The following is a 21,195-nucleotide window of genomic DNA, read 5'->3' on the forward strand; positions in this document are numbered from 1 at the left end:
AAAGAAGAAAAAGCTTTTGGCTTTATTATTACACACCTTACTGTTCCCTGACGAGTCTCTAATTGTAGCCCAACCATCATTGCCCCCCTGACACCTTTCTCCCTCACTTCCTCCACTCTATTTCCTCACCTTCTCTCACTACCTCATCTTTCTCATCTTTTATATTCTCCACTTGTACAGAGCAAAGGACGCAGCCTGCCCATTAAAGGACATGCCCCACTTGCTTTCTGGCATATGCAAGAAGCCTGGCAACATCTTTTAAAGAGGGGAGGAGGTTCTTCCTTCAACAAAGAAAAAGGAGCTGGCAAGGGTCAGCTGTTCCACTCACAGCTGGACTGGAGGGAAGCTCAGGTGATTTTCAAGCAAGAGGCAGGCCTAACTTAAACAAGGAAGAGAGTGCAGCTGTGTTCTGACAGCCAGCTAACATATCTCACCAGCAAGCAAGAGTTAGTGGCCAAGGACAATCCTTTGCCACCAGAGATATCCTCCAGCAGCACAGTGGTGCAAGCCCTAAAATGGGATGGTTCTAACAAATACAGGGGCAAGTGAGGGCCATTCCATCTCCCATTCCTTTCTGCACTGATGCAAAGTCTTTACTTTTGGAAGGAATCATCCACTCTTACTTACCACTCTGCTTCCACTAATGTACCTGTCTAAATACATCCTATTTTAGAAATAAACAAATATTGTTATCAAGCTTTCTGCACGCCCCACTCCCCATCCATAATACAATGGCAATGTGAAAAAGGACTGATCTAATGATGAGACAGATGGTTTTAATACAATGAATAGAGACCTTATATGTTTTAAACTAAATGGACAGTACCCAAATATGATAGGGTGCCTTTTGCATCTTTACCTCTAACCTGTGTGGGTTAGACTGTGGAGAATATACAGTGGTACCCCGCAAGACGAACGCCTCGCAAGACGGAAAACCCGCTAGACGAAAGAGTTTTCTGTTTTGGAGGCGCTTAGCAAAACGAATTTCCCTATGGGCTTGCTTCGCAAGACGACAGCCCATAGGGAAATCTCAGGGACAGCGGGGAAGCGCAGCGGGTCTTCCCCACTGTCCTCGGACCTCCTCCGAAGCCTGGCGGCGGGGCGGGGACACCTCCTCCCGCCGCCGCCGGGCTTCGGAAGGCTCCTCCGAAGCCGGGCGGCGGGGCGGGAACACCTCCCGCCGCCGCCCGGCTTCGGAACGGTGCTCCGAAGCCGGGCGGTGGGGAGGGAACACCTCCCGCCGCCGCCCGGCTTCGGAACGGTGCTCCGAAGCCGGGCGGGGGGGAGGGAACACCTCCCGCCGCCGCCCGGCTTCGGAACGGTGCTCCGAAGCCGGGCGGGGGGGAGGGAACACCTCCCGCCGCCGCCCGGCTTCGGAACGGTGCTCCGAAGCCGGGCGGGGGGAGGGAACACCTCCCGCCGCCGCCCGGCTTCGGAACGGTGCTCCGAAGCCGGGCGGGGGGGAGGGAACACCTCCCGCCGCCGCCCGGCTTCGGAACGGTGCTCCGAAGCCGGGCGGCGGGGCGGGAACACCTTCTGAAGGCGGGCGGGGGGCGAAAGTCTTTGCTCCCCCCTGCCTGCCTGTCCCGGAGGGCTTTTGAAGGCAGGGGGGGAGCAAAGACTTTCGCCCCCCGCCCGCCTTCAGAAGAGGTCCAGGACCTCTTCTGAAGGCTGCCGGGGGGCAAAAGTCTTTGTCCCCCCTGCCTGCCTTCCCAGGGGCTTTTAAATCGCCCCGGACAGCGGAGAAGTCCTCCGCTGTCCCGGGGCGATTTTAAAATGCCGCCCGCCAGCATTTTAAGATCGCCCGGACAGCGGAGAAGTCCTCCGCTGTCCCGGGGTTTTTTAAAATGCTGGGGGTGGGAAGAAAAGCCCTTGTCCGTCCCCCCCCCCAGACTTCAGAAGAGGTCCGGGGACAGACTGTCCCCGGACCTGGCCTGAAGGCGGTTTCCCTTGGAACGCATTAATTGATTTTCAATGCATTCCTATGGGAAACCGTGCATCGCAAGACGAAAAACTCGCAAGACGAAGAGACTTGCGGAACGAATTAATTTCGTCTTGCGAGGCACCACTGTAATTAGGCAGATCACTGCTCTTTTGTTTCATACCAAAAATAATCTGTAGTTGTAATAAAACATGCACTGAAGGTCAGGTCTATCTAATCCCTAAAGATGTACTAAGAGAGAACAAATGCTTTCTATACATTAAAAGTTAACAAGAACAGCATTTTTCCACTGATGGCATTTATTACCTTTGACTGCGGAGCTCTTTGGGATCAAAGCACATTCCTCCATCGACAAAAATGTCTCCATCCTCCCCAGTTCGTTTTTCTCGCCGGGCATTCCGCTTTTCTTCACGACGACATAGTTTCATTAACTGCTTCTCTTGTTCAGACTGGATTGTTACTTGACAACCATAGTTGGGCTTAGTGTTTTCTCCAGCAAGCTTCCTGAACTGTTCTGCAACATGGAAAAGGGTACAGCTATTTGTAGCATCATGCTGTCTGCAATGTGAGTTTTTAAGCAAAGTTATTAAATTTCTAAGTAGCCTGGAACATTATTTTTAAAAGTTGGGGGGGGGGGGAGCTTTCTTTTGAGAATGCTTTTAGATTTCCAAAATATTGTTAAGTTACTTGACACATTCTGAAACATTCGGTTCACCTCCCATACTGGGAAATAATTAGCATTGGGGTAAGGAAGGAAGTGGATACAGTATAACCAATTTGTTTTCCACAACACATTCAACCTCATTTGAATGATTGAATCTTAGCTTAATAAACTGAGATAAGAACAAGCCTTTTGGCTGCATACACAGCCCCTTCACTCCTTCATTTATAGGAGTCACCAAACTAATCAGCAAGGCTTCCTATTCCTAGTTTAATCAAAACTAGGAAACTATTATTAATAGCTTCAGAATAAACTAGGAAATTAAGACAACCATGGTTTAATATCTTGGTTTGTTGTTGTATATTTCCTTATACCCCACCTTTTCCCCTCAAAGGGACTTAAAGCAGCAAAAAAACAGAAAAAGCAATTATTAAATAAGAATTAGACATTAATAAATTTAAAATATCTTTATTAAAAACATACTGATAATTACAAAAAAGACCCCAGCATGGCACCACCCCTTCCATTAAAAGCAGTCAGTTCCCAATAGCCCGTTCCAAAGTGTGCCAATAATAGTTTCTCTATTTCTTTCAAATTATTAAAACTATAGCTACAGGAAGACTTTCTAGTTTTCAGGCTCATGCAAGGGGAGAAGAGGCTTCATCGTGTTTCAACCTATTAAGCTGAGATGTTATTGTGTGTACTCTCCCTCACTATGAAACCATATACCCTTAACTGTGGAGTTACAGCAAACCCACTAATAATTGCTGGCCTTCAGACAAGTTTTTTTAAAAAATTACTAAAACTATGAACTTGGAAAAGGAGAAAAATTGAAGAATAATTTTGTGATCTCAAGTTATTGTATTCAGCTTCTCAAATTAGAAAATGTGTTTTGTTTTGTTTTTTAAAAAATACACTAAAATAAGTTATTTTTGGATGTCTGCCATCCATACCCATGACCACCTCTTTCCCCTGTGTGAGTGGTGTTGCTAAGTTTTTAACCAAGAATTAAGCCATGCAACTAGTAAAAACCCTGTGTGCTATTACTTTACCTTGCAGAGCCTGCAGCTTATAATCATTTGGTCCGGAGAAAGATCTCTCCACAATTGTTGATCTGTTCTGCAGCAGTTTCTCTATGAGTTCAAATCCCTCAGGTCCTAGCAGCTCAAACAACTAAAGAAATGGAAGGAAAAGCCATTGTCTTAGTATTATTAATTATTGGATGAAATATACATTACAGAATTGTACTTGTTCACAACTTCCAGGCACTAAGCTGTGATCAAGAATGCTAAGAACATGTGGAGCTCCCACGACCCATTATCACATATGCTGCTGCTATGTGTGGAGGATACTTCCATAGCTATGGTGAAGGATGCCCCCCAAGAGCTGATTTTCAGGAGTGAAACTTTCTGTCCGTTTACACAAATAGATTCAACACGCTATCAAGCAGCAAGCATGCAGATGGCGGCTGCTCTCAGCACTGACAAAACTGACTGCTTACAAGGGATATTATGCAGAATCCAATCCAAAAGATGATTCACACATGGAAGTGCAAGTTCACCCTAGTTTTCTGATTAGTGCTGGGAGATGAGTCCAGATCAATCAAGGCATTAAAAAAAAGAGACTTTCTTGACACAATATCAGTTCTGTTGGCAGAACAGTTGATCTGTAATGTATAAATGGTAATCCAGACTTAACGAGTAGCGCGCGCGCACACACACACACACACACACACACACTGCTTTTCGGTATAGCTAAAAGCATAAGGCCAGATTCAGAGTTGAACCCCATTTACTACACATTCCTGCAGGTAAAGAGTGGGGAATTTTTCACCAATCCCACCACCCCACATGTTCTGAGGATTGACAAAACCTCCAGAAAGCTGTAGAAGGTGGAACAGGGGGAAGGTAGGGAGGAAACCAGTGGAAATCACCTCCCTTTTCTGACCACAGGAACACTCAACAAGCAGAGCAGGGGTCTTTGTAGAATGGAAATTCCACTAGCAAATGGAAGCAGACCTTTGAAGAGGGTGGTTGTGATGTCCAGATATAACACACCAGCTTCCACATAAAACATTACAAAATGCCTGGAGACTACTAGGAAATGTCCCCCCCCCCCAAGACCATGCACATGTCCTATAGGGTCAGCCAACAACCCCTCTCAGTTAAATCAGGCTATTCATACGGAAGTAGTGGTAACTGATCCCTGGTAACAAGTCAACTGATCTGAGGGAAGTAGAGCACGAGACTCTATCCCAGGATTGTAGGTTTGAACCCAACTCACGGCAGTGAGTTGAACTACATTATCCTCGTGGTCCCTTCCAACTCTACAATTTTATGATTCTACTTATAGATTCTACTTATAAGCTGAGGGTTGCCAAACATATACATTTGGCACATTCATACTTAATATGTTAAATTTACACCTAAAAAAGGAAACATAAAGGTTTCCTTTACCTTTTGCATTACTGACACTGCCTTTTCATACATAAAAGGACACATATGGATCAGGCTTTCACAAATGAAGTGATTGTTCCAATACTGCAAAGTTGCCACAGCCTTCACTCCTTTCACACAAACAGGCATGGAAATCCTTTGTGCAACATGTCAGAAAATGTATGATTAACATTAATTAAGAATGTTAAGCTGTGATACTCCACTATCAAAACTCCAGTGAATCACAGTAATCTCGTGAACTACGCATTTCAAAATGAAGCAACCCTCCCAGTAAAGCTGTAATTATTAATAGTACCATGGCACTATTTTGATAAGTTTAGAATGAAGTGACATTGGTAGAATCATTTTCAGATCAAGAGAAATTGTTGCTTTATACTGCATCGCCTATATACTGAACACCATTGGATATTATTCCTTCCATGGCATATGAAAATCACCTTCCTGGCCATAGGCAGATGTCTAGATCAGGAAAAGCCAATTCAGCAGCCGCCATATGCTATTCAGACTTCCAACTTCCATCTGCCCTAGCCAGCGTGGTCAAGCGCCAAATGTAACATCTGGAGGGTGCTATATTGGCTATCCCTCGTCTAGAGCAACTGTATTTTATATAAGAAAATATATCAGGATCCAAAGCACAGCATGCTCAAAAAGTCTTTGAGCTTTTATTTTTCAAACAGCAACCAGCAAGCTACTTTTGAGACCCTGGGGGCTCTAAAAAGCAGCTTCTCATCATATGGCAGGAAAGTCTGCTGGGGGGGGGGGGGGAGACAAGGAAAAGTGTACCTAAAGCAGATCTTTGGACCTCAGCCACTGTATCTGCATCCATTTTCATCAGTTCTAGCAAACCACTAAAAGACTGAAATTCCCAACCCCATTTGCTACTAAGTAACGTGTGGAGATCTGCCAGTTGATATAGGTCTTATATGGCCACATGTGAGATGGGAAGGTGTGGTGGAATGCTACATGAGGAAGACAACACAAAACAGGGTCCAGAATAAGTGCTGCATTTCCAGACTCAGTCACATGTGCCAAAGGATTTCTACGCACGACTGAACTTGTAAGCATAGCAACTGTAAAAGGTATGTCCTACTAGAAGCTTTAAGATTACATGACACATGTCGGCATCCTACGCTGCCAATTCCAACCTGTTTGTGTAAGGTTGTTTGAACCGTAAGATGATCACATGCTCCTTAGACATATGAGATGTGTGGACCCCTGTCAACTTTGCCAGCAGATATAACATACCATAGCTGTACTTGTGACACTGTCCAACAATGAACTATTAAAACCATTAAGGACCACCCCCATTAGATCTCCCATGCGTCTTCAACACATGAATGAAAATACCAAAAGGAGACACTTCATGTCTGAGGGGGAAAGCTCTACTTCTTTTCGGTCCACACAAGTCAACAATGAAACTGAAGTCGAGAGTAGCTTTCTGAAGGATTGTGATTATGTTGAACTATGTTGTTACTGTGAGGAAGAATTAAAGTGAGGAGGAATTAAAGAACCTTTTCATGAGGGTAAAAGAGGAGAGCGCAAAATATGGTCTGAAGCTCAACATCAAAAAAATAAAGATCATGGCCACTGGGCCCATCACCTCCTGGCAAATAGAAGGGGAAGAAATGGAGGCAGTGAGAGATTTTACTTTCTTGGGCTCCATGATCACTGCAGATGGTGACAGCAGCCACGAAATTAAAAGACGCCTGCTTCTTGGGAGAAAAGCAATGACAAACCTAGACAGCATCTTAAAAAGCAGAGACATCACCTTGCCAACAAAGGTTCGTATAGCTAAAGCTATGGTTTTTCCAGTAATGATGTATGGAAATGAGAGCTGGACCATAAAGAAGTCTGATCGCCGAAGAATTGATGCTTTTGAATTATGGTGCTGGAGGAGACTCTTGAGAGTCCCATGGACTGCAAGAAGATCAAACCTATCCATTCTTAAGGAAATCAGCCCTAAATGCTCACTGAAGGGACAGATCCTGAAGCTGAAGCTCCAATACTTTGGCCACCTCATGAGAAGAGAAGACTCCCTGGAAAAGGCCCTGATGTTGGGAAAGATTGAGGGCACAAGAAGAAGGGGACGACAGAGGATGAGATGGTTGGATAGTGTTCTCGAAGCTACCAGCATGAGTTTGACCAAACTGTGGGAGGCAGTGGAAGACAGGAGTGCCTGGTGTGCTCTGGTCCATGGGGTCATGAAGAGTCGGACACAACTAAACGACGATGACGATGTTGTTACTGATATCAACACACTGTAGTTCAACAGTGCATGTGCACCAAAACTAAAGTAAAATGGATAAAACAAAGCATAGCCTTCATTGCACAGATTATTAATAGATACTTTTTCCTCCACAAAAAACAAAACAAAACTCAGTTTTGCTATTAATATTAACTTTTGGTGACTTACAGATATAGGTTATAAACTTTAAAAAAATCTACTTATTTTTGCAAAAAAATGTCATTTTTCAAGACCCTAATTTTAGTGTCAGTTTTGTTATAAATGCCGCCACCACCATTTCAGAAGAAACCAATTGATTATATAGTGGATCAGAAGCTTTGCTCATGGTAGGACAAAAAGCAGCTGCAATACGAACGCTCCAAGTAAACCTTTGGTTCTGTTTCAACTAGGAAGAAAGGCAGCAGCTGGAAGGCATTTGGGAACATTGCATGTTGATTCATCTAGAGGGAGAGAAAGGGCACCAGCTAATATCTAGAAACTAAGCTTTGGATGCTATTGGAGAGCAGCTTGCCAGCAGGGAGCAGAGGTGGGCTGCAGAGTAAGATTTGGAAGCATCTGCTTCGGGACAATTAAAACCCAATTTCCCTACTGTTAAAAACAACAGCGCATGCTAAATTTTCATACATTTTTCTGATATTAGAAAAAAACACTGTACATAGGCATGTACAGTATTAAAACAATTTGCATTCTATGTAACGTAAATAAATGATACATTCCTACCAGAATACATTTCTTTACTTGATGATGTTGATCTACATTAAACCTAATTCCAGAAGCTTAGAATGCTAAATGTAAATTGTAAAGCAGATTAAAAGTAGATTAAAGTAAAAAACAGCCATGGAGCACTGAAATTCCTTATGAGTTTTGCCCATCTCTCTGTGCTCTTTATGAACCCCCTTCAGCCCTGCAACAGACTCCAACCTACACTTCCTCCTGGCCTTGCCTGCTAGCTCTCAGGGGTAATCAAATTTAAATGTGTGATCTCTTCCTAAAATGAAAAGGCAAAGAGACATCTTTAAAGGCCCATTGGGCTGTTAAGTCTTGAACTTGGCCCCATCAGTCTCAGAAGAAGGGTATGTAATATGGAGAATCTGTTAATACACAAACTTCCCTATAGAAAATCTAGCTCAGCCTTCCCCAGCCTGGTGCCCTCAAGGTGTTTTGAACTACCATCAGCAAATGACAGTTGTAGTCCAAAACATTTGGAAGTAGCTTCATAATTCTCCACCTAAATTAGCCAACTGGCAACAAATATTGCCACAACCACACTAGATTCTACAGATGGACACGATCTCTTTGTAGCTATGCAGTAAAATACACAATTTATTTCTATCTACTCCTAGGCATTCATTAGCATTCCATCTTTACTGTACAGTGGCATGACTATTTAGCTATTGTTACTTACTGAGAATGTCCTCATTAGCATTCTTGTACTTGAGTTTGCTCCCAGACTCCACTCCTAAGTCAATGAAAGCTTACCCTATGAAATCTAAAGACAGGTTAAAGGTAAAGGTAAAGGGACCCCTGACCATTAGGTCCAGTCGCGGACAACTCTAGGGTTGCGGCGCTCATCTCGCTTTATTGGCCGAGGGAGCCGGCATACAGCTTCCGGGTCATGTGGCCAGCATGACTAAGCCGCTTCTGGCGAACCAGAGCAGTGCACGGAAACGCCGTTTACCTTCCCGCCGGAGTGGTAGCTATTTATCTACTTGCACTTTGATGTGCTTTCAAACTGCTAGGTTGGCAGGAGCAGGGACTGAGCAACGGGAGCTCACCCCGTCGCGGGGATTCGAACCGCCGACCTTCTGATCAGCAAGCCCTAGGTTCTGTGGTTTAACCCACAGCGCCACCTGCGTCCCAGCTACCATTAACAGGACTATAAATTACTATGAGGCTTTTGCCCTGTGTTTTTCTTTTAAAAAAACCAAACATTATGTAGATATCATTGCCGTAAATCTGTATTTATTTGAGTTTTCAATCTTCCCTATCCTCGATGGTGTGATGAAAGAACACAAAAAAGAAAACAAAAGCATTTAAAACTCTTGAAACAGATTGAGTTGGCTGCAAAATAAGTGAGTCATGACCAAGCATGACTAACGTGTTCTCGATCCAAACCACAGTTCCAATTAAGAACTCATCAACTTAATGAGATTAGTAGAGAATACCCCCAATAAAGCATGAATCTTTATTAAGCATGAATCTCTTAAGAATCTTCTTATCACATCTATTCAATGGGCCACGATTCATCCCATCTGCAACAGGAAAATAAAGAAATTGGCCTAACAAAGTTCTTGTAAACAGCAATGTGATACTCTCTATGCCAACACACTATATCCAATTATCAGCAACACATTTTGAATGGACATTCTTCCCCCATCCCCAAAAAGTCCCACCCCAGCAAATAAATCTATCTGTAGTAAAATCAGTGCACATTTAGGCAGTAATTCAGAAGATATTTATCCATGAAGATGTTCTGGTTCTTCAGTTTATCTGAAAAACAGAGTAATTTATCGCAACAAGGCAAGGAAACTTAAAAGAATTCAATTTCTTCCCTTTAGTGCTCAATATACAAAACAGCCCATAGATCTCATTTGGGTTTAAACCTTTAGGTCTGTGAAAAATGTGTCTGACAAAAATCTGTGCCCGTGAAACACACTTTCTCTGCACATGCACGTTAAGCTTAAAATGGCAAAGAACTGCAAAGCACCTCAAACACTTCAAAGGGGAAAAAATCTAATAATAAAAGTACCTGAAACTATTAAGAGAGGCACCAATAAACAAAAACGGAGAAATCACATGTAGATACAGCCCACTATTTTTAAAGTAGACATTAGTTACATTCAACCGTAGTCGCTGGAGCACCAGTTCCCAAACTTTTTTTGGACACCCCCCCCCATGAGTCCCATAAACTCAGGGGTCAGCAAGGTTTACCTTGCCTGGACCAGTTCACTGCAGTGGAGATCCCTCTGTGGGCTGGATTGTGAGCGCATGCACCCGCAATTTCCAGCGTCTGTGCAAACACGATTTCCGGCATCAGTGTCTGCGCAGACACGATTTTCATCGTCTGTGCATGCGCAGACGCAATTTCCGACACCACGGAAGAGAGTCCCAGCGCCACACTACACCGGTTTAGCGCACCAAGCGGGCGGCTTGGTTCGGGGGCAGCTCATGGGCTGCTTAAATGACTCCCATGGGCTGCTTGTGGCCCATGGGCCTTAGGTTGCCCACCCCTGCATAAACTCATCCCCAGCGCTCTCTACCATACTCAATAAAAAGCATTACTCAAATTAGCAGTTTGCATGACCCACCAAGAAAGATAATAGCACAATAATATTCAAAACAGTAACAATTAATTGTGCATTTATTCAAAATTCAATATAAACCAAATCATGCTTTGCATAGACCCACTAAAACAAACAAACTTAACTTGTCCACTGATTTCTGCATGTCTATTTCTGAGTTAGCCAGATATAACCCAACCTATACAATTTTACGAAAAAGGCTAGGTACCAAAATCTTGTTGCACAAAGGTCACCATGTTTATATACAATCGTTGTTAGCTGATGGTGCAAATTTCTCTGGTTAATTTCAGTAACAAATGAGATTCTGGCATACTAAAAAGACATGTGACCCAAAAGTTGCTGGATATATAAAGCTAAATAAATAAATAAAACTAATGCTCTTATATCTCAATAATTTCAGTGAAAAATGAGTATACTCAATTTTGGGCAGGACAGAAGCCATGATTGTTTATACTATATCTACTATGGTGGTACAAAGTTCCATTGTCCTAGGCAAAATACAGATACAAAACGAGGATGTTTTCTGTTTATAGTATTTGTAAGCTCAACTTGGCAAACCAAACAAATGTTGTAGAAACAGCAGGATACAGAAATTAAATCGAGAGGAAACAATTATACAACATTCAACAGTGAAAGAGACAACCCCAGCTTACGTATGGATGCCATCACAGTAAGGGAAGTTCTGGCAGCGTGCTGTCTCCCAGCATGAGGGCAAAATACGAAGGTGTTTTCAGCTACTATAAGTAAGCAAGTACTTGGAAACTCTACTGGATATCAACACAACAGGAAAGATAGCAAAAGCCAAGAAAGGGCTTAAAAGCTGTTTGTGCTTAATACTGTCAAGAATGGGTAACTAGTGGAGGATTCCCAGAAGGTCAGTCACACTGTAAAGCAGAGATAGCCAACATGGTGCCCTCCAGATGTGGCTGCGTTCCAACTCTAATCAGTCCCAGCTAGCATGGCTAATGGTTAGGGATGGTGGATTTATTCTCCAATAACATCTGGAGGTACCACATTAGCTAATCTGCTGGAGGAGTTATAATGCATCTTGAAGCAGCAGCAGCAGTAGCAGCAGCAGCAAATAAGATGGGATCCACTAAGAATGAACAGAAAAGATGAGAGGAGCCCCTTCACTTGTGAAAACCTATTCAACATGATTTCTTCTTACAAGGAAAAAGCGAGTGCCAAGTTACATGCAGCACCAAATCATATGTAATCTTTCCCTGGGGACTTTGAAAACACCCCCACACAATGTTATTCCGTAAACTGATTTAACAAAAAGCAACAGGACCAGAGGGAGGGGGGAATGTTGGGGTGATTTTCAGCAATTGGAGAAAGAAAAACACAGGGGAAAGGGTTTTTAAGCTCCTCACCCTGCCATAAGTGTTCCGAGACACACTGTGGCAATCTCTCTGACTGCAGTTTGGGACACAAACACACCCTCACAGGACAACACTACAAGCAACATGCATATTACAAGTACAGTGGTACCTCGGGTTACATATGCTTCAGGTTACATACGCTTCAGGTTACAGACTCTGCTAACCCAGAAATAGTGCTTCAGGTTAAGAACTTTGCTTCAGGATAAGAACAGAAATCCTGCTCTGGTGGCGTGGCAGCAGCAGGAAGCCCCATTAGCTAAAGTGGTGCTTCAGGTTAAGAACAGTTTCAGGTTAAGTATGGACCTCTGGAACGAATTAAATACTTAATCCGAGGTACCACTGTAGTCTGGTACCAAGAGCAGATACAGAAGGAAATAAAGATTTGAAAGAAGTTTTTACTTTTGAATGGAATTCTTTTACCAGTATGTTAACGAGTTCCAGCAGAGGGAGCTATGGTAACATGCCTGTAATTTGGAAAGGAACCAATTCAATGAAAGGAAGTACGGTAACAGAATGGTGGGAGACTCCAATTCAAACTACACATCCCCAAACCACATATGTGACCCTCAAGGTCCTAGAGGGTTTAGGAAAGTGCATTTGAAATCAGACGGCACATTCGTAAAAACATAAAGACCACTGACAAAACAAAGCAATTAAATACATTAGTAGCAGAAGATTGTCTAGACCAGGATTCCTCAACCTCGGCCCTCCAGATGTTTTTGGCCTACAACTCCCATGATTCCTAGCTAGCAGAACCAGTGGTTAGGGATGATGGGAATTGTAGTCTCAAAACATCTGGAGGGCTGAGGTTGAGGAAGCCTGGTCTAGACTCTAGAGAGGTGGTCTGGACCCTTGAATGACAAGGGAGTCACCTATATGTTTTGGGGTCTGAAGTGGCAGTCACAGACAAGCAACAACACCTTGGGGTCATAGTGGACAGCTCAATGAAGATGTCAACCCAATGCGCTGTAGCTGTGTAAAAGGCAAATTCCATGCTAAGGACCATTAGGAAAGCAACCAAGAATAAAATTGCCAATATTATAATGCCATTCTACGAAACTATGGTGCAACTGCAGTTGGAATACTGTGTACAGTTCTGATCTGAAAGCATATTGCAGAGCTGGGAAAGGTTCTGAAAAGGGCAGCTGAAATGATCAATGGGACAGAGCAACACCCCTGGGTGGAAAGGCTACAGCATTGGGGACTTTTTAGTTTATAGAAAAGGTGAGTAAGAGGCAACATGACAGAAATGTATAAAATAACGCACGGCGTGCAGAAAGTGGACAGAGAAACCTTCTCCCTCTAGAACTTGTGGCCATCCAATGAAGCTGGAAGTGGAACTCGCTCTCACGGGAGGCCGTGATGGCCACCTATTGGGTGGCTTTAAAAGAGAATTGGAAAAATTTATGCAGCACAAGGCGACCAATGGCTTCTTCTCAATGACTATGCTTTGCTTCCATTGTTGGAGGCAGTAGGCTTCCTGAAGAGTTTGGATTTGATATCCCGCTTTATCACTACCCGAAGGAGTCTCAAAGCGGCTAACATTCTCCTTTCCCTTCCTCCCCCACAACAAACACTCTGTGAGGTGAGTGGGGCTGAGAGACTTCAGAGAAGTGTGACTAGCTCAAGGTCACCCAGCAGCTGCATGTGGAGGAGCGGAGACACCAACCCGGTTCACCAGATTACGAGTCTATTGCTCTTAACCAGTACACCACACTGGCTCTCTCTCCTGGAAACCACAGGAGGGTTTTCACTCAAGTCTTGCCTGTGAGCTTCCCATAGGCATCTGGTTGGCCACTGTGAGAACAGGGGGCTTGATGAGATGGACCACTGGCCTGATCCAGCAGGCTTTTCTGTTGTCTATTTCCCTACTATCTCTCATGAGGCATCCTGTTCTTTACAAAAGAATCAAAAGGGAAACAGCACACAAAACCCAGTTTCTAGGTGTTGGTTTGAAATGCAATTTTTCTCAAAACACAGTAAACCCCCGTTTCATATATTTCCCCATTACAACTATTGTAAGAAGCTGAAGTACTGCCACTTCACAGCAAGTCAGCAGAAAATTACCCCCGGGATTATTCTCAGACCACTTTACAAAGGAGTGGCTTCAAGAAGCAGCAAGCTGTTTCCATATTGTTTTCTCTGACTCTCCCACCTCAGGCCATTCCCAAGGATTTACTGAGCATCGGGCCAGGCTTATGGGGATGGGGAGAACAGATGCAGCGGTAGCACGAGGGGACACTACTTAAGCACGCTCTGGTTCCAAGCCATTGATACTTAAGGTAATAATGAAAACATTATGCATACCGTACCTCATTCTGAAGCTCATCACCACTTTTATGCGAAGCTAGCATCTCATACAAAGTGCAGCAAAGATCCTCCGTTGTTGGGACTCCAGGGGTTTCTTTTAGTGATTCACTCAGGTACTTTCCAACCTCACACCACAGAAAAGAATCATCCACTTTGTCCAATGACTTCATGCCAGAGCTTTCATCATAGCCATTTGGGAAACGTTCCAAATGGTTATTTAGAAATTTCTTAAAATCCAAGCTAATACCTTTCTGTTCATCCATTTCACCGTTTACTGGCAGTTCTTCAAAGTGATCCAAATCATACATGTCAAAGGAAAACGCAATGTTTTTACCAAAACACAGTTTCCTGTCATCATTTTTGTCTTCTGTCATTTGCAGAAGGCCAGCTAGCTGATCTTCTGTGAAATGAGAAGCAATCCGATAGGTAGCTTCGCAGGCGTCTGTCGCAGAGGATGAGGGAAAGGGCCCAAACATCTGCTTGATGGCTTTCGTTTCCTCATGACCAACACATTCCTTTGTGTGAAATGTTTTAAAAAGGAAAACAGCACCACTTTCAATGGCTTCTTGACCATTCTCAGATCCCACTGTTCACAAAAAAGAAACCCAGAAAAGGTTATAAATACCTACAGTTTAAACCAGCTACCTTATGCAACCACCATATTTGAATGATTTTAGTGACAATCAGGTAAGGGACACAAAGCAAGAATATAAATTGAAGAATAAAACTCTTTTGAAGAACTGAAGTCCTAGGAATTTGACAAATAACAATGATATTCCATTAGATCCAGTCTACATTTTATACAGAGCTACTAAGCTGCAGCTAATAAGCAGAGCTACTAAGCTGCCAGTATGCATGTATGTGAAGGTTTGAGATGGGTGGGGTGGTTAGGTGGAGAAGGGACATAGTTTTGTAATGCTGCCCTCATTTAAAGCTTCCTGCATGTAATAAACTAGAACAGTGCAAGAAGGCTAGCCTAGCCATCTCCCTAATGTGCTAGGATAATCACATGTAGGTACCACTTTACATAAGAACGGCACCATGCCTCCTACTAATGCTTTTCTAAATGTCTAAGAGATGCTGCTGCAGGTGAATTTCTGTGTTTTTTCCTTAGGATATAGGCAAGGATGAGCTCCCCCTTTAAGCTAGAATCCTAAAATGCAATTTAGACTCTAGAGTCATGAGTTTTATCACTTACCTCCCATCCTTTCAGTTAATGAAGGTGACTTCTCTTTCCTATACCAAGGGCTTTGGGTAGTAACTTCAGTTTTCACCCATCCTCTTCCTTGCCTGGTTGTAGCTGATTTTCAGCCCCAGACCAGAATCTGCCACCTTTCTCTGCACCCAACATTCCCCAATTTGCAAATATAATGTCAATGTGCTTCAATAACTTAAAGAGGAGATGGGGGAATGAGAAGCTCTACACCAATGGCTTGACACCATTTCCCCTCAGCACCAGGTAGCACGGCCAATAGCCAGGAATGATGGGAGTGAAGTCCTGCAACATGTACAAGGCAACATCTACAGGGAGTTGCACATGGCCAGAAACAGCAGAGCCTTGACCTAAGTGAGATATGCAATTCCTAGGATATCCTCCAACACTACCACCCCAAACCTGTACTTCAGCAGACAAGATATGCAGTCTGCTTTGCTGAAACGGCAATGAATGGGAGCCACAACGATTTTTCAGCACAGTCTTAACATTTGCTCACAAACTTCAAATAATAAATCCATTTTCATCCTTTTGACATTATTTGTACCACCTTTATTTTATGAAACTGAAAGTAGGACATCAAGGACACCCCATACATCAATGATCTGAATTAATGTTAAGATGTTCTACTGGACAGGTATTATAAGCTACACAAGTCTGAAGTTATACATTTAACACTTCTATATAGAAATATGTTCTTCTACAGCTAAAACCAATGCAAATTCACATTGTTAGGTTAAAACAACAAGAAATCGATTTTTACTTATGATCCTTTTCATCAAACACAGGAAGTGGTCAGGAAATCAGTAGGCATGGGGGTGGGGATTTTGTTTCGTTTTTGTTTTAACTATTTATGTTGTGCTTTTATTCTTTTTTTAATCTTGTGAATTGCCTTAAGATGCCTTCAGATGAAGGATGGTATATAAATTTTAATATAATAATAATACCTGTATGCACACATGTATTATCTTATGCATGCCTATGAAATGGAAGGAGAGCACAAGCACACAAGCATAGCATCAAGGCTAGGAGTTTCTCAGTCTTTCTGGAATAAAGAGGACCAAAGGACAGATAGCACTGATTCAGCTAGAGTGTTCAGTTCCACTGCTATTAAAGGGCACAGAGGATACCTGTAGGCTTCCAGATGGTGTTCAACTACAACTACCATTACTACACTGGCCATGCTGACTGGCGCAACAATTGAAGGACCACAGTTCCTCTAACACTGAAGTACAAGTTGACAAGTAGCCAGAAGGAGAGTTTTTAAGAATCAAGAAGAGACAGGAGGGCTGTGTGTACTCTTTTCCGACCAACCACACTTATGCATAAACCCCACTCTCATTCCACCATGGTTCATTGCTAAGACAGACCATTACTACTCCAGGTCAAAATGAACTTGGGTTTGCTTGTAAATTCACTTTTGAAAAGCTGGTTTTCATCACAGTGAATTTAGGACTAAATTCACATTGGTGTTCTCTAGCGGTCTTCCATCATACTAAACCAGGGCAGAGCAGAAGGGAGGACCAGGAAAGTGAATGACCCACGTGATCTGCTCCTAATTTCTGTACTGGGTTCCAATCTAACCTGGGCCTAATTGTCCCACTGACAGCAAGACAGGCAGAGTTATACTCCATATGCTCCATATCCTCCAAATCTCTTTATGAAAGTAATCTCAGCAGTCAAACTCTGAACATCCTACAGGCACTTCTTATGGTTCAGAAGTGATCCTCCTCTGGCCTGGCTCATGTTACCCAAAGCAGTCAGGCCAGCTGTGAAGGATGTGATTCAGTTACCCAAAAAGGTAGCTCGTTTCCAAGCAAACACTGGATTACTTTATAGACTACACAGGCTTGTTGTCAGCAGGGAACCTGGTTGCCACTGGCAACTAGATTTGGCCAAGGCGACCCAGACATTTCCTCTTGCAACCAGGTGGATCAGAAACCCCAATTTAAAAGATTCCCTAGCAACACAAGTCAAACTCTTTAAAAAACAACAACCATTCAATATGATCACTTCAACACTTCAAAACCTTAGCACTCAGCTCCTCCATTGCTATCTTTTTGGTACACAATCAGGACCCAGTAAGTTAAGAGTAGATGGCCCATGCTCAGAGTTTGGCCTTCAATTTATTTTTCCTTTCCCAGATGCAGAGTGCTAAAGTGAAGTCGATATGCATTGATCTAGAAGATTCATACCCCAATTTTTGATCAAATTATTCTCAAACGTTCTTAGATGAGATTTTAATAATGTGTGTGCACAACACACAGGAAAAGCCACACAATCCAGCAAACCTTAGTCCCAGCCCAGTATGCTTCCCCTCAGCCCTGTGGTCCAAGGGCAACAGACAGTAGGAACAGAGTGTTCTTTCTGGCTGGGAGGCGGGTGGAAATAAAGCGTTGTGCATTTACAGAAGAAGCTGAGGTACGCTGGTGCCTCACTATCAAATTACTTTGCAATGATTTTGAAGACTATGCAAGATTGCTTACATTAAAGGTATTAGTGGGGAAAATAAGGCACTTTATTAATACTTGAAGATCAAATATTATATCACATACTATTGGGGCAAATTCTGCCAGTAAACATCTCTTGCATTAGAAGCAGAAAGAAAGGAAAGAGGATATAATGGATGTGCCATGGCCTGCACTGTTAGGTGCAGCAATTATGAAGCGGCTGGGGTGGGGGGAGGTTGTGTGCCTTGTGCCTTTGTTCAGTTAGTCTGTAAAAGGGAAAACAGCGATGATTATAGGCATCATGGTGCCTGTGGCTTTTCTAAAGGTACCTATCTGGTATTACACCAAAGTGGGGAGATATTTGGGGTATTAAAACTGTAATCCCAGAACTGAATTTTTTAAAGGTGTTCACTCCAAAGTTTCAGCTTAGAGATCCGCCCCCCCCCAAAAAAAGGTGGTTTTTAAAATGCAAGGATAATAAGATAACAACTTTTGAGGACTCATCTGCAAAGCTAGCCTAATTTCATCATACCGTTAATATCCTACAAATGAGTACCATATTTTTCGCTCTATAAGACGCACCTGACCATAAGACGCACCTAGTTTTTAGAGGAGGTAAACAAGCAGCAAGAAAGCAATGCAAAGCCTCTTGAGAGAAGAGGCAGGAGTGCTCCAGCTGCGCTCAAGAGGCTTTGCGTGGCTATCCCTGAAGCCAGGAGAACAAGAGGGATCAGTGCACACCAATCCCTCTTGCTCTCCTGGCTTCAGCGATAGCTGCGCAGCCTGCATGCGCTCCATAAGATGCACACACATTTCCCCTTACTTTTTAGGAGAAAAGTGCATCTTATAGAGTGAAAAATACGGTAATTATGGATATGCACAGGAAAACAGGCTTGTGGATGAATAGGAGCCTTTTAAATGTTGCGGCCTTTTGTTCTGCAAGACTAGACTACAGTGTGGCTCAGTCATCTACAAATACTATCCCACTTCTAAATTACCACTTACCTATTTGTTTGGAAGCTTGTAGTATTGTCTTTAAATCTTCAAGTATGGATTGTTTGTTTTCCTTGGCTGAATTTTCATCAACAAAGCTAACTATTTTCTTCCAGGTAAGACCAGAGTTCAGTTGCTCTTCTTGCAATTTGGTTCTTTTATTCTGAAGATATATATATAACACAAGTAGTCAGAAAGGTTCATTTTCTTTGAAAAAAGGTATTCTATATGGTAAGAAAAGGAATGTTTTCAAATACTTCCAAACGCTATCTACCTATTGCTTAACAGAGCTGAAAGTTCCAAATGCTAGCACATTATTCATGTGTTAAAAATGATTACTTTAAAACAACACATAAAAATCTAGTGATAAAATTGCATGCTTGAATCTCACACTGTTCTATTAGTCATTTCAGCATTCATCACTCTTTAGCCATTCCTTTAAACTTGACTGGGAGAAGGGGGGAGGCAAGGAGAGTAGCTGTTACCAGGCAGAGTTTAAAGCAGTGATGGCCAAACTTGGCCCTCCAGGTGTTTTGGGACTACAACTCCCATCACCCCTAGCTAACAGGATCAGTGGTCAGGGATAATGGGAATTGTAGTCCCAAAACAGCTGGAGGGCCAAGTTTGGCCATCATTGGTTTAAAGCACTAGTAAGAGATGAGCTTTGGGAGTACAGTGGTGCCCCGCAAGACGAATGCCTCGCAAGACAAAAAACTTGCTAGACGAAAGAGTTTTCCGTTTTTTGAAACGTTCCGCAAGACGAATTTCCCTATGGGCTTGCTTTGCAAGACGAAACGTCTTGCGAGTTCTTGCGAGTTTGTTTCCTTTTTCTTAAAGCCGCTAAGCCGCAAGACGAAAAAACCGCAAGACGAAGAGACTCGCGGAACGGATTAATTTCGTCTTACGAGGCACCACTGTAGCTTTAATTCTGAACCACTCTTCACTTATGGCTCTATGAATCTGGGATCTAACCATAGTTAAGGAGTAGGTCTGTGTTCAACATATTGCTAAGTGATGGGCTAATTTTATCCAAGGATTATAGAATTATAAATTATAGATTAACCCTGGCTAGCGAGTATAGTTTTAACTGTTGTTTATAAACCATAGTTAAGCTGAAGGGCCAGGTTTGGAAAATCAACTTTAGCTAATGATTAACTAAATCATGGCTTATAAACCATGCCAATCTCTAACGATTGACAATGGGATTCATGAATCATCTTCTATCTAAAATTTGACTTCTCCCTATTTTTTCCCCTGCCCAATCTTCCCCTTCCCCAAACCCCTCTCTGATTTGGGAAACTCTGAAATACAACTGACTGATCCATCCTATACCATTTCCCCCCTTTTTCAAAAGGACCCCACTGGAGAATGTAAACAATTCTCCTTCTCCATCACTGATACCACCCTTCATTCCAGCAGCCAATCACAGTCCCTTTTTGAGATTCTTTCCATTCTCATGCAGTTTGGGGGGGGGGGGCTGCTATTGCCATAAAAAACAGGCACCTAAAAAAAGCTGCACAGATTATTATTAAATAGAGCTAGTATTCCAACTCTTCTTTGAGAGCCATCAGAAGATTATTTAAGAAAAAATGCATTAAAGTGCGGTACAGTATGTTCCTTAAATTTATGCTATATTAGTTGTTGCTGATGCTTGTTTCAGTGAATGGATTCTCTTTTAATGGTTCATTTAGTAGTGCACTTACACAATTTCAAATGACATGAAAAGAGAGGGCCAAATTGATGCTCTAGTTATAGTGATGAAAGAATGGAATAGAGGTAAGATTAGAGGAGTTACTCTGGGCTTATAGCGACATGATGGAAATCAGAATCAGCTCTGAAGTGCTTGGGTAGGTGTACGCGTAGGCGTAGATGGCATCTCAGTATCAAATTGCCAGATGCCAATTTGTTTCTTTTCAATTTACTTTGAACAGAAGATGCCATTGGCTGGCAATGACTATTTGTGCTATTTTGCCTTTTGTTTCAGGAGTGTCTGCTATTGGTTAAAAGTTTTAGCTTTTCACTTTCTACAGAGATCAGCAGCTCTATCGCCATAGCCCATTAAAAACAAAGCAAAAGGATTACAGTGGTACCTCTGGATGCAAACGGGATCCGTTCCGGAGCCCTGTTCGCATCCTAAAATGAACGCAACCCGCGTCCGCGAGTCTGTGATGCGCAGGTCGCGATTTGCCACTTCCACGCATGTGCGTGATGTCATTTTGAGCGTCTGCGCATGCGGCAAAA

General features: G+C 42.9%; 1 protein-coding gene across 3 annotated transcripts in view; it reads right to left on the reverse strand.

The window, feature by feature from the left end:
• Positions 1–21,195, reverse strand: part of ASCC3 (activating signal cointegrator 1 complex subunit 3) — a 217,012-nt gene that overhangs the window by 189,202 nt on the left and 6,615 nt on the right. For all 3 annotated transcript variants that reach the window (XM_080999928.1, XM_080999929.1, XM_080999930.1), the window contains exons 3-6: positions 18,967–19,117; positions 14,301–14,884; positions 3,656–3,776; positions 2,249–2,456 (exon numbers count right to left, since the gene is read on the reverse strand). In XM_080999928.1, the coding sequence (XP_080856054.1) occupies positions 2,249–2,456; positions 3,656–3,776; positions 14,301–14,884; positions 18,967–19,117 (1,064 nt within the window). The remainder of the gene's footprint in view (positions 1–2,248; positions 2,457–3,655; positions 3,777–14,300; positions 14,885–18,966; positions 19,118–21,195) is intronic.

This window comes from Podarcis pityusensis (assembly GCF_964106645.2).
Source record: "Podarcis pityusensis genome assembly, chromosome: 3".
Taxonomy (NCBI): domain Eukaryota; kingdom Metazoa; phylum Chordata; class Lepidosauria; order Squamata; family Lacertidae; genus Podarcis; species Podarcis pityusensis.